General features: G+C 41.4%; 1 protein-coding gene across 1 annotated transcript; it reads right to left on the reverse strand.

The window, feature by feature from the left end:
- Window positions 1-717: 717 nt before the first annotated feature.
- Window positions 718-5,615, reverse strand: tnfaip6 (tumor necrosis factor, alpha-induced protein 6). The gene is made up of 6 exons (XM_026295721.2): window positions 5,453-5,615; window positions 4,111-4,248; window positions 3,078-3,239; window positions 1,293-1,521; window positions 993-1,033; window positions 718-912 (listed from the first exon to the last, which is right to left on the reverse strand). The coding sequence occupies exons 1-6, from the start codon at window positions 5,550-5,552 to the stop codon at window positions 791-793; spliced, it is 792 nt and encodes a 263-aa protein (XP_026151506.1). The 5' UTR covers window positions 5,553-5,615; the 3' UTR covers window positions 718-790.
- Between the last annotated feature and the right edge of the window lie 6,684 nt (window positions 5,616-12,299).

Below are 12,299 nucleotides of genomic sequence, written 5' to 3' on the forward strand. Positions count from 1 at the left end.
AGTTGTAGAAAGTATCGAAGTACATTTATACTTGTATGATTACTGAGGCCCCCAGGGGCCCCAAGAACCACGAGAGGACTGTTAGCCTTTGTGTTGAAAAGTAAATCAATATAACCACAAAAGCCACAAAACAAGAAAAATGCATGCAAACAAAGTCAAAACAACTTTATAAAAGGAAGAAAACAACCTTGGAGAAAGCAAAACAACATGCAACATGACAAAAAACAAACAAAACAAGTAAAATCGGTGCAAAATGACAACAAGGAGATGCAAAATGGATAAAAATAAATATAAAATGACTAAAAATAGATACAAAATTACAAACTGACTATAAATCATGTGGTTGTGAGTGTTGAAGTGGAGCAGAGTTTAGGGATCTCTTCCATGTCTGTGTACTTGTACTTACTATTCCCATTTCAGGGCACTTCAGACACATTCATATGAAAATCATACTTTTACTATACATATTAAAACTTTACATACAAAACATAGGACTGAAGTTTAAATGAGCTTTAAGGAAAAGATCTGAGTACGTTTCTCCACCACTGGCTGTCTGCAGACACACGTAGTAGTAGCAGTAGAAGTAGTAAGAGTAATAGTAACTAAACATGCAGATATAAGTAGAGGACAGTAAAAATAAACATAGAGAACAGACATAATTTAATGATCTTTTTATTTCACAGAATAGTTTCATTAATCAGCAACAAAAAACCTATTAACGCAGCACCTCATGTAGCCAAAAACAGTATAAATACAGCAACTGCATTACATCAGTGCATGAAATCCTAGGTCAATGAAGATAGTGGGTATAATTCTGCGAAAACACAGCTGCATTAAACGCAGTATATTTTAACTGGAAGCCCCCAGCGATAACTGAAGCATCTGAGAGGAACTTCAGCGTCATCACGTTTCCTGTAAAAACAAGTAAAAACAAATCTGTCACACGTCAGATCTAAAATCTTTCTGAACATATAAATATGTTTCGATCTCACCTGTACTGAAGATATCATCAGGTAAGTCATTGCCGCAGAATCTGTAAAGTATAAGAAACTGTCAATGAATTGATCGTTTAGCTGAGCGAGAATAAATTCATCATGAGCAATTTCCATCTTATCACAACTTCTCAAACTTGAGGATTCACTGCTTTTCTCTGTTTAGATCAATATGAATTGAATCTTTCAGGGTTTGTGCAACTTCACTATTTCCTGACTTGTGTCCAGGCTAAATCAAAATGTGACCAGAAGACGCCACAACACAGAGCAGAGGGATGTTTTTCCTTCCATGGTCCTCACCTCCCAGCAAAGCCTGAGATGTCGTCGTAGCTGTCGTACACCTCCAGGTAATCTGCCATGCACCCTGAGTCCTCCTCCACGTCAAACTCCAGGAAGTGGAGGCGGATCCTCTGGCCCAGACGGACACGGATGTGCCAGTAGCAGATCTGGTCGTCCTGGTATTCCTCAGGGAAGCCCGGAGACTGGATGACCTTCTGGTGATCTGTCAACACGCCACCACACTCTTTGGCTGTGAGACAAATGGGCGACAGGAAGTGATTTGACTTCCAAAATAAATGTTTTATGCTCACATTTCATATACATAAACATTCAGTATTTAACTCAATATATGAATCTAATTGTTAAGAAAAATACTAACACTCTGGACGACATAATTAACTGTGCAGATGTGGATGAATGTGACGTATGTGCTGAGGAGAAGTGACACACACACACAGTCTTTAATCAGCTGCTGTGGTTTGCATCTGTTCATGAGCAGTGTTTCAGTTTGGGGGTCTGTGTTTTGCGTGCGAGGTCCAAATGAAATCAGAAAAGCTAAAAGAAAAGAAAATCAGAAACACGTGTTTAGGCTGGTGACAATAGCATCAAAAGCCTTTCCACCAGACGTCCTGGAGGGCTCTGGAGTTTATTTGATTTGCATCATATTTCAGTTATAGATCTGTAAAATGCATCCACCACTGGGCTACAGTGGAGTCAAAACGCCTGGTTTCAACAGTGAGATGGTTTCCAGAGTTGACCAAACCTTCATTGTGTCTGCAGGATGTGCACAACAAGTTTAGTTTAGATCTCTGCACCTTTGCATTCAGCAGATTTTACCTTATTAAAACTATGTGTTTTTTCATTTTTCTGACACAGTGACAGATAAACACGGGGAAAGATCCAACAGTAAAATAATAAAATGATTCAGACTTAGTATGAAATCTTAATGCCATTAGTGTTTCTCTCAGACATGAAAACCACCCATGTCTTAGAGTCCACACTCACTTATTCCACTTTTTATCCAGACTATGATAAGTCACAGGGCGGGACTCAGATTGTGGTTTCCTCACTCTCACTGTTAAATTCTTCATTTCATCCCTCACGTCTGTCTTGAAGCAGCGGTGACGACAACATCTCAAGTGAGTCTGTGGAGCCTGAGCCATGATAACTATTCTTAGCCAGTCAGCCTGTGTTCCCCCCCCCACCAGGACTCTGACTCTTAACCACAGCCACACACTCATCACTTGCACTTCACTCAGAGCCAGTGCCGTTTGAACTACCCTGCGTTTATTAATATCTCTTTATAATAACATTGAACTGATTGATTGGTTGTTGCGTAGAAGATGATGTTCATACAGTGACTCAAACAACAAATTACACCCGACTCATTCTTCTGTATGGAGTTTGTTGTAGCAATTTTAGCTCATTGTTTTGGTTTTATGGCTCCTGTTAAGTCTCCTCTCTCAACAAAGTAGTGCAAAGACAGTGACTGTTGCTTTTTTCATTGTTCAACATCCTGGTGTTGTCAGATCGATCGTACTCTATGAAGTATTCAATATGTTTAAACTTCAGAAAATGCAGTGAAGGAGAAGTAAACGTTCACAAGCTGCAGGTGGTTTGTCTTTCTGCAGTTTGGTGCTGGGCAGGTGAAACCACGAACCAGAACAGGGGTCAAACCGCAATAAGAGGCAGAAAGATGTTAAAGTGCTCTGCCTTTGTTATTATGAGAGACATCTTTCACATTACATTTGATAGTAAAGGTACAATACGCCACAGTTTACTACTGTGTGTCAAACCTGTACTCACAGTTCGGGTTGTAGCAGTACACATCCCATTTCTCACTTTTGTTCAGCCTGTATCCGTAGTCAATGATGCCGACCTTCCCGAAACCGCAGTTGGCACCAGCTTTGACAATGGGGTAACCGACCCGTCCTCTGTCGAACCATCCAGCTGCGCACACATGGAAACCTGACCAAGAACCAAAAAATATCCACTTACTCAGGGGAATCATTTGCACTGGGGACGTGCAGGGACACGTTCCTCTTACTTTCCCCCTTCACTTTCATGGTTTTAGGCTGAAACTAAAAACCTCTTTGAATGTCATTTGAATGTCCAGCTGTCCAGTTCTTACTCTGCACTTTTTTGCAGAGTCTTTTTTGTCATGGGCATCTCAGACCCCCTACAGGCTGCCCTGCCATCCTGGTGAAGGTTGTTGGGGCTGTATGAAGCCTGAAAAGTACAACTGCAGAACATGTTTATTTCTGGCCTCCCTCTAAAAATAAAAACCAGATATGATTGTTCTGGTGAGTCCTTTTATTTATTTTTTCGTGGAGCCATTGGACGGGGGAGTTTAGATTTATAATCAGCAGCCCCTCAGCCCAGATAAAAGAGGAGCGGGGGTCTGGATTCAATCTGTGTGCCATGGGAACAGAGATTACCCCCTCAAGAAGGCGTTAACGGGCTTTTACAACACTGGTGGGGCAACTTGTAACAGGGCACAGAGTTAAGCAACAGCCAAGCACTTCTGGAAAAAAGGTGCTTCACTCACTGACCTTTCCCCTATGAACACATGAACATCTGGTCCACATGTTGAAAGTATTCCAGTGGGTTAAGACATGGATGAACTCAGCTACATCAGAGTGCTGGTAAACACACCCATGCCTGCCTGCATTTAGACAGATAATGTACTAGAGCTGCTCATGGACCAGCATTAAACCGGACTCTGCGACTCACGGCAGTGACGGGTCTGTTTTCAGGGAGTGTGAGTGAATTTTTGGTTTGCATGTTCTTTGAGGCTGTGGGTGAGCACTGTCATGTCTGTGAGGCGGTTGCTGCAGACCTATTTGACGGGCTGCCTCCAGTTGTTCGTAAGTGGCCAGTTTCCCCCCCTCGTATTTGCAGACAGCCTTGGCCTCTTTGTACGTCAGCTGGTATCTCCCTTTGCGTGATTCTCGGTGGTAAACTCCAGCTGCCTGTTCTGTCAGAGAGAGACAACAGACAGTCTGTGGTCACGTTCATTTCTGTCCAAAATACCTGATGCGCATTTACAAGTTTGGGCTTTTGGTTTTGCAGTGTATCTCATCATTAGTCGAGCTGGTCACACTAAACATCAAACATGGGAGAGAAGAAATAACTGTGTTGGAAGTTCACCAACAGTTCGGTCACTCGCTCCCTGGCCTCCTCAGTGGGGAGTCTGCTGATCCTGTTTTTGGCTTTACACATGCATGACTGCGAAACCAGGCAGAGAGCACCGGGTAATTAGCCCCAGGCTCTTTAATCTGTTTGATGAAGGTTTTACACTAATTAAACTCTCGTGCTGCAACAGGAGATGGTAGATTTTGCAGAAGAAGACAAAGGTAAATCACATTTAGGGTGACCACGTTTTGAGGATTAGTTTGTGTGTGTGCTGTACGTTCAGGTGATCTCTGAAATAAAAGCTAAAAGTCACATCTGAATAACCCCAGAAATGTGTTTCAAGTACAGGGTCTATCTGCAATAACTGGGCAATTCATAAATTGTAATAAAACATGTAACTCAAGGGGGGAAAGCAAGGAGAAGAAGAAATATTGGAAAAGGCCCATGATAACAACATGAAGCGCTGAGGCTCGATCCCCCTCACGTCCTAAAAATCTCCAGGAGTCATTCAGAGGTTTGCGTGTTGTTTGATTTAGATTTAGCTGTGAGGGCTGTTTGTTTCCAACACTTGGTCTGATCTCAGAGTAACAGTGAGAGAAAACAGATGACCCGTGTCCGAGTCTGTTACGAGTCTGTTGGCATTTGGAAAAGCCCTGAGGTGAAGTCATGTCTCCGTGTTTACCGCAGCGCTCAGCCAGGTCGTAAACAGCAAAAACTACTGGACCGGTGCAAATACTGGTCCTCGTCATTCCTCACAACGTGGACTTCACTGAGGGGAAGTTGGCAAAACCAGAAATAAAGAGACGTGAAGTTAAAAACGCTGGAACTGCGTCCGATAAATGAAATAAAGCTTTTTAATGATTATCCTAAAGAATTTAAAATGAGATTAGCTGTGTAAATATATTCAGACTGGATGTTATTATTAACTTTCTCACAGTGAATAAAACCTGAAGCTGCAGGCGGTAAAACCAAACGCCCCCAGTCGTCACCGCGGTTTGTTTCTCGCTACAACGCCAAGCAGAACAAGACAAAGCTCATTTATTTACCCAGCCATATCGAGTTATGAAATATTCCGTTTTTGAAGCTCCATGTCTGCGCTTCTTTCAGCAGGAAGCCGAGTGTCCAGAGCAGAGCGAAGACGCGCATCCTGCAGCCTCAGTGCGCAGCTGCCGTCTCCAGATGTGTCCAGCAGCTGTGTCCTGTGTCGCTGCTTTTAGTAGGACACCCTGACTGCTGCTGCCCCCCCTCACAGAGGTGGGACGGTACCGACGGTACTGATCATGTACCGCATGTTAATTAACTACAGCTGCTGGTGCCTTATTCACAAAGTAGAAATACTGTGTCACAAGTTTTCAGACTTTAGCAGAAAATACTTAAAAGTCAGAAAAGTTAAAGTATTTATTAGGCAGAAGGATCAATTTCATAAACGAACAGTTATAGTTATTGATGCCATCACTTCAGATTTTAATTCTTCATGGCACCTCCACATTACACCCACAGCTACAGTAGAAAATGGAAATAATAAGTAATAACAAGTACAAGTACCCTAAAACTGTACTCAGGTGCAGTACTGGAGTAACTGTACTGTACTGCAGTATTGGAGTAACTGTACTGTACAATGATAAACACATTTATCTGTCTGCTGTTTGTAGATTCATGTTCAAGCTGCTTTATAAAACTTGCTGGTATCTGGTTGAATAATCTCTCATTTGTTTTTCTTGCACTTTGGTTTTATGACACGGACATTAATGTCTGAGTTTGATGAAGAAGAAAAGGTTCTGGACGTTTGTCAAACTGTCGTTTCAAAGGGTGAAAATCCAGCACAATAAACTCTCAGTGTCACACTTTCACATTCAATCTTGTCAATTTATCAATGACATCTATTTTCTTGATTATTTATTGACTTTCGTCCACTAGGGATGAAGTTAGACTCTATGATATTTCAACATCTGCTGCTTTAGTTTTGGCCAGTTTTTAAAAATCTGTCTCTTCCATTAAGCTCAGCTCAGTCAGAGAAATGTAATTCACCTCTGGAAGCCTTTTAGCAGCTGGGTCTGGTCTTTCCTCAGCAGCTGTTGGTTTCTAACATTGTCAGTGGGCAGGCAGGTCACAGCAGGCAGGTCAGCCAGACCCCCCTTCTCTAGCTGCTACAGTACAAATGAAGAGGATTACAGCAGCTTGGATGAATCTAAGCAGTAAATTTACTGCAACACTATGAGCAAGAAGAGACGACGACCCTCTGTACAGCTGCAGTGGTTAGGTGAGCTACAGTCATTTTCTGTGGGAGTCTTCCCTATGAGTGAACCACTTCACATGTAGTCATGGTCAAATCGTAATTCTGAGTAATGAAGGATGATTAACGTTTTTAATGCGAGACCATTTTGTGTTGTTTTTTTTTGTTTACCCAGCTCCCCTGCTGCTTCCTGTCAGTCCAGTTGCTCAACCACTTTGGGTCCAGGGGGACCAGCATTTCTGAGTAAAAGGAACAATATGTGAGGTTTCTCCAGATGTTAGGTGTCTCCAACAGAACCACCCAAAACACAGGAGGGAGGTTTCCCAACACAAACCCCAGGGCTAACCAGCCAAGAGCAGAAATCATTGATTTAAACATCTGTATGCTAACGTGGACAAGAAGCGATCAGGGAAAGATTGTGTACTGTACAATGTCAAATGAGTTGTTGGAGGTTGTTTGTGGTGATCAGCCCTCAGCCCTGCACGGCATTTTACCATCTTTGAGCTGTTTGTTTTGGTTTTATCGCCCCAGACTTTCCTGTTTTGATAAACTCAATATCCTGCTCAGCCCTAAACAGCAGACAGATAGTCAGAAATGAGCTGGCGAACACAGTGGCAGCTAAAGGTCCAGATATTTCCCTCAGGCGGTGGTGGAGACCAAAAATGGAGCCAAAAGAGAGAGTGAAATCTCTATTTACAGCTTTAAAGAAGCGCTAATGCTAATCTGTGTTGCTGCAACAGTGTAAGTAGGGAATTAACTAAGTTCACTTACTAACTTTTTATTGTAATAATCTGTCAGTGTTGTGTTTATAGTGTTACAGTTAAAGCTCAGTCTGCAACATGTCTACTTTTCTTTGAAGCACTGGTTAATGTGATAGGGCACACACACAGAGCAATGGCTGCTGGGTAAAATTGTCCTGAATTGGTTCCAGATTTGAGAGGAAGTGATCTGTGCCTTTTTAATTCTTAGAGTACCTCTCCCATTCAAACCCACACATGGAAAGTCCATCTCAGTCACAGTAATTGTGACATAGTGTATATCCCAGTAGACTTTAATGAGGGGGGAGTCATTATTTCCATGTGTCCTACAACTAAAGGAGGGGAAACTGGTTATGCAGCCTTGTGTGAAGTCTGTATAATGATTAAATAAGAATAAGAGTGTATTTCATTATTTTTACAACTGACATCATGTCTGTCATGAGGGCAATAAATTAAAAAACATGTTAAATGTGCACAGAAACACAGTAAATGAGAGCATACTGTTGACAGAGCCAATAGAGATGTTGTTTTGTGAATTTAATATGGATTTAAACTGAATGTGATTGCTGTTGAGTAAAAAACGCCTGGATCAGATATTTAGATGTGACAGCTGATAAAATTCAACTTGCTTAAACGCACAGGACAGATGTTAAGGTTGAAAAAAATCAAAAGAAAAGAAACTGGTATTATGGGAAAGCATGGGCATATAAAGCCATCCTAAATAAGATATATCACAAAAATATTTCTTGAAAAAACATCTCTTATAAGCGACAGTCCACTATTTTGTCTGCATCCTGGTTCTCTAGGAAATATCTGGCTCACCTCCTGCATTTTTAATCTACAGCTGTGTCTACTGCTCATTGTGGTTTCACCTGAAAGAAGCATGAGCTGAGGTCTGATCTGGAAATCTGTTTCATAAGAACCATGAGACTGAACCAGAACAGTAAAGCTGTGGCCTGTAAAACCAAAACATTGGGCTAAAAAGCACTAAAACACGTCCTAAGGCAGAGGGGAACTGCAGAATTAAGTCGCCGCAGCTAGAATGCTAATGTTGCTAACAGTAATGTCAGACTCAAATTAGTGTTTTTGAAACAGGGCTTGAAGTTGCTTCTGCAGCCTGAATTAATCCTGGCCATGTATGTCAAATGCTTATTTATTTACTTCCTGTGAACTAGCTCCAAACACACATGTACAACAGACCCAGATGGGGAAAGGATGGATGGACAGAGAGAGACGTGCAGAGGATAACACTGTCTTTGTTTCTGGACTGTTTATATTTCTACTTAATGCTTACAGGATGACTGAAGTCAGTGATTTAACATCCTGGCACTGGTCGGACTAGAGCTGGTGGGGGTGTTCCTCACTCTGGTGGTCTGTGACGCTCATACGCTTACGCATGGACCCTCCTTGGAGATTCTTCCTGTAAAAGAAAGGAAACCACCTTATAAACCTCATGGGCACATTTTTCTTCTAAACAAGTACGCAGATCCTTTACTGAATAAAGTCCCAGTATTGTAGTAAAAAAATACTCCTGCATTCAAAGTAAAAGTACATAAATATGAGCATCAAAATACATTTAAAGTACAGAAATTAAAAATAATCATTATGCACAACAGCCAGGTTCAGGATAATGTTCTATATTTTACTGGATTAAAGTACTGATGCATTAATGTGTAAATATTACAGTAATAATGCAGATGTTACTGCAAAGGTGCAGCTAAATTTACTTTATATACCGTTTCCTTTGTAATATTGCATCATTACTGATTTGATGATTATATTTTGTGCCTGAATCTGCAAAGTGACTAATAAAACTGTCAAACAAATGTGCTGGAATAAATCAGACAATACCACACACACACACACACACACACAAACACACACACACACACACACACACACACACACACACACACACTCGTACAATATTTCCCTCTGAAATGCAGACAAATAGAAGTACTAATTAGTATAAAACAGAAAGAACAAGTACATCAAGTGATAAAGTGTCTTCCTCACTGCTCAGTAATGAAGTGCTGGAGCAGAAGAGCTTGCACTTTCTGCTGGCGCCTCCTGCTGGTCACAGACTAAACTTAAAATACAGAAATATCTTCTGTGGACATGTTCAGAGATTGAAATATGATGTTAGTTTAGTTCCTGTGTTGATGTTTTCAGAAGAGCCCCATGATAAACTTACTTAGACTCTTGTTGCTGCAAGATCCACTGGCTAGTTGAAATTACTTGATTAAATCATTAACAAGCCAAACTTAACTTGTTTCTACATATTTCTGCTCTTACAGCGGAAAATTATTTCATTTGAGACTAACAGACGTCAGTAAACCTGGTGAACTTACATCCATGTTCATTCTTCATTCACTAGATGGCAGCAGATATCAGGATACAGCAGAGCAGTCAGACTCCTTATAAAAAACAAATCAGCAGATGAAGTATTGCTGTGAATACACTGGGAATACTACGTAAAGTACACTAGGAATTTAGTACTTCAGACTTCACCCATGTCGTGTTGTCTGTATCTACATTTGATCACCAGCACAAACCAGTATGTTTTCACTAGTAAAAAAGTACTCAGTAAATTGCAGATTGTATCAGATGGTTTGGAAATATGTGTCCACATGAGCCAATAAATACATAACACCCCAGTAATACTACAGGGGGAAGCATTGTTACAGCTGTGACGTACTGCACACAGATTACACCAGGAAACACTTACAGGCTGGTGTTTCCTTTATTTTGTCCACTTTAGCATCAGATTTTAGCTCAGGCTAAAAATCAAAGTATTCAGTCCAACTAAACTGGTGAATAAAGGAAAACACTGCAGCTCTGGGAGCATTTACAACAATATGTGTATTTCACATCCCACTCTCAGATAAGGTTGACAAAACACAGCACTCAGCAGCAGGAGGTCAAAGGTCAAAACCCCTCGACCTTCCGACAATGTCGACTCACACGGTTCACAGAGCTTTTGTGATGCGTGTGAATGCATCAGTGCTGTGAGGTCAGTGCACATCAGTTCATGGACGCATGTGGAGACACACACACACACACACACACACTCACTCAGGAGTTCATGGGAAAAATCTACCATTTCTTGACTCAGTGTACACAGAACATCAGCGGTACAAAAAGAGATTAATGCTTCACAGAAATCAGAGACGCAGCTTCTGTTTGCTCAGCGTGATGTGGAGGGAAACAGACATTTCATCAGTGAAGACAGTGTGATAAATTAGTCTGATAATCTCCAGACACACTTATCAGCTGCGGACTGTGGAATGTGCATGTTTGCTGTTAGTTCTCCTGAGGGAAGGAGTCGAGCGCCTTTTTCTTGTTTCCAAAGCTGCCAGTGATGACAAGCAACTCTCCAGCACAGAGAGAGAGAGAGAGAGAGCACAGTAGATGCATCTACAGAGCACCGGGCAAAGCGCAGCCTCATTTTCGATTCCTCCAAGCGCTGCCAGGATGAAAACAGAAAACAAGAAATGATGCTAAAAATGCAGGGTCGACAAAAAGATTCAGGAAATAAAGTGCAAGAGAAGTTTTTCAAGACAGGGAAGAGGCTATATGAAGGAAGTGAAATCTTTAAGTCAGAAATAGCAACTCCAGTGGAAAAGCTTTTCTTGGTGTGAGAAGAGATGGATGTGAAAGTTTATAATCCAGCTCATACACATGAGGTAAGAGTCATTGTCCATCAGCTCAGGGGGCATCACATTGTCCGACAGTAATGTCCTGGAGACTTATCGTGACCTTAACACACATAAAAGTCTTTACCCTAACATTTCTCTTATGGGGCCTTGCTGCTAGTTATAAACCTAAATATCTGACCTCAAACTGATGCTCAATTAAAAACCCAGTGGATCAACAAAGTGATTACAGATTAGCCTGAGGGGGCATGAATGTGTGTGTCAGGCTTCATGGTGATCTGATGTTTCAGTAACTACAGAAGCAGCAACACTGAGAAAATATGAAAACGTCTGCAATATTTAGGGAAGTGTTGTGGTAATAAATGTCTAAGTTTGTCCACCTACTATGAATTTATAGGATGTTGGAATCACAGTCTGTCAGAAATGGATCAATCAGTTTTAGTTGAACGGTTCAGGATATTTGCCCATCACATATCAATTGTCATTATCAAACACAGTTTAAAAACAGTTTCCTACCCATGGAATAGAAAAGCAAAGCATGTGTCACTATAGATGTGTGCTTGGAAAAGTGCTGTTTGTTAAATTGAGTCAGTGCAGACTCTGCTTTCCTAAACCATGAACAAATGTGTACTTAGAGACACACACTCACCATCTCTAAAATCAATTTTCCATTAACCCCCTGAGCCTGGCGATGGGTCAGCTGATCAACTGCTAATCAGGACATTGATTCTGTTAATGAAGGGGGGACCTCTGCTCTGTGTATTGATAACTAATCTTTTGTTTTCTGCTACTGATTTTTTTTTTGTGCACTAAACTGTCGTTCGACCCCTTTTCCTCCAGTCAGGATGGAAAAAAACGGAGAAAACCAACTGCAGAAATGTTATGAGCTCACCTCAAACAGGAATCACAGACAAACACTGAATCGGTCAACATCACAGCTGCAGTTTCCCTCCTGTTAGAAGGGAGTCTTCTCTCCCCACCCTGAAAAGCAACCTAAAGAAACATGTAAGATGCTGCAGACACACACCACAAACATTTTGTACGAAAGAGAAAAAGAGCTGCTCAGCTGACAGGTTTCCAAAGACCAAATATGGTACAAACTCCTCACTGACCCACTAAAAGGTGACCAGGAGTTATACTGGGCCCTTACTGGAGCCATATTGTTCCCACATGTGTAGAAAGTTGTGAAACTGCAGCTCAATCCATATACAAGTAGAGTTTGGTCAATAATACAGCTACAGGGACC

This window comes from Mastacembelus armatus, chromosome 21, assembly GCF_900324485.2.
Source record: "Mastacembelus armatus chromosome 21, fMasArm1.2, whole genome shotgun sequence".
Classification (NCBI taxonomy): Eukaryota; Metazoa; Chordata; class Actinopteri; order Synbranchiformes; family Mastacembelidae; genus Mastacembelus; species Mastacembelus armatus.

What these genes read in the sequence shown, in the direction of transcription:
- tnfaip6 (XM_026295721.2), bottom strand. Translation starts at nt 5,552, where the DNA reads ATGCGCGTCTTCGCTCTGCTCTGGACACTCGGCTTCCTGCTGAAAGAA. An exon ending in GTACTGCTACAACCCGAACT is followed by an intron (nt 1,522 to 3,077) that starts GTGAGTACAGGT and finishes TTTGTCTCACAG; the next exon opens with CCAAAGAGTGTGGTGGCGTG. An exon ending in TGATGATATCTTCAGTACAG is followed by an intron (nt 913 to 992) that starts GTGAGATCGAAA and finishes TTGTTTTTACAG; the next exon opens with GAAACGTGATGACGCTGAAG.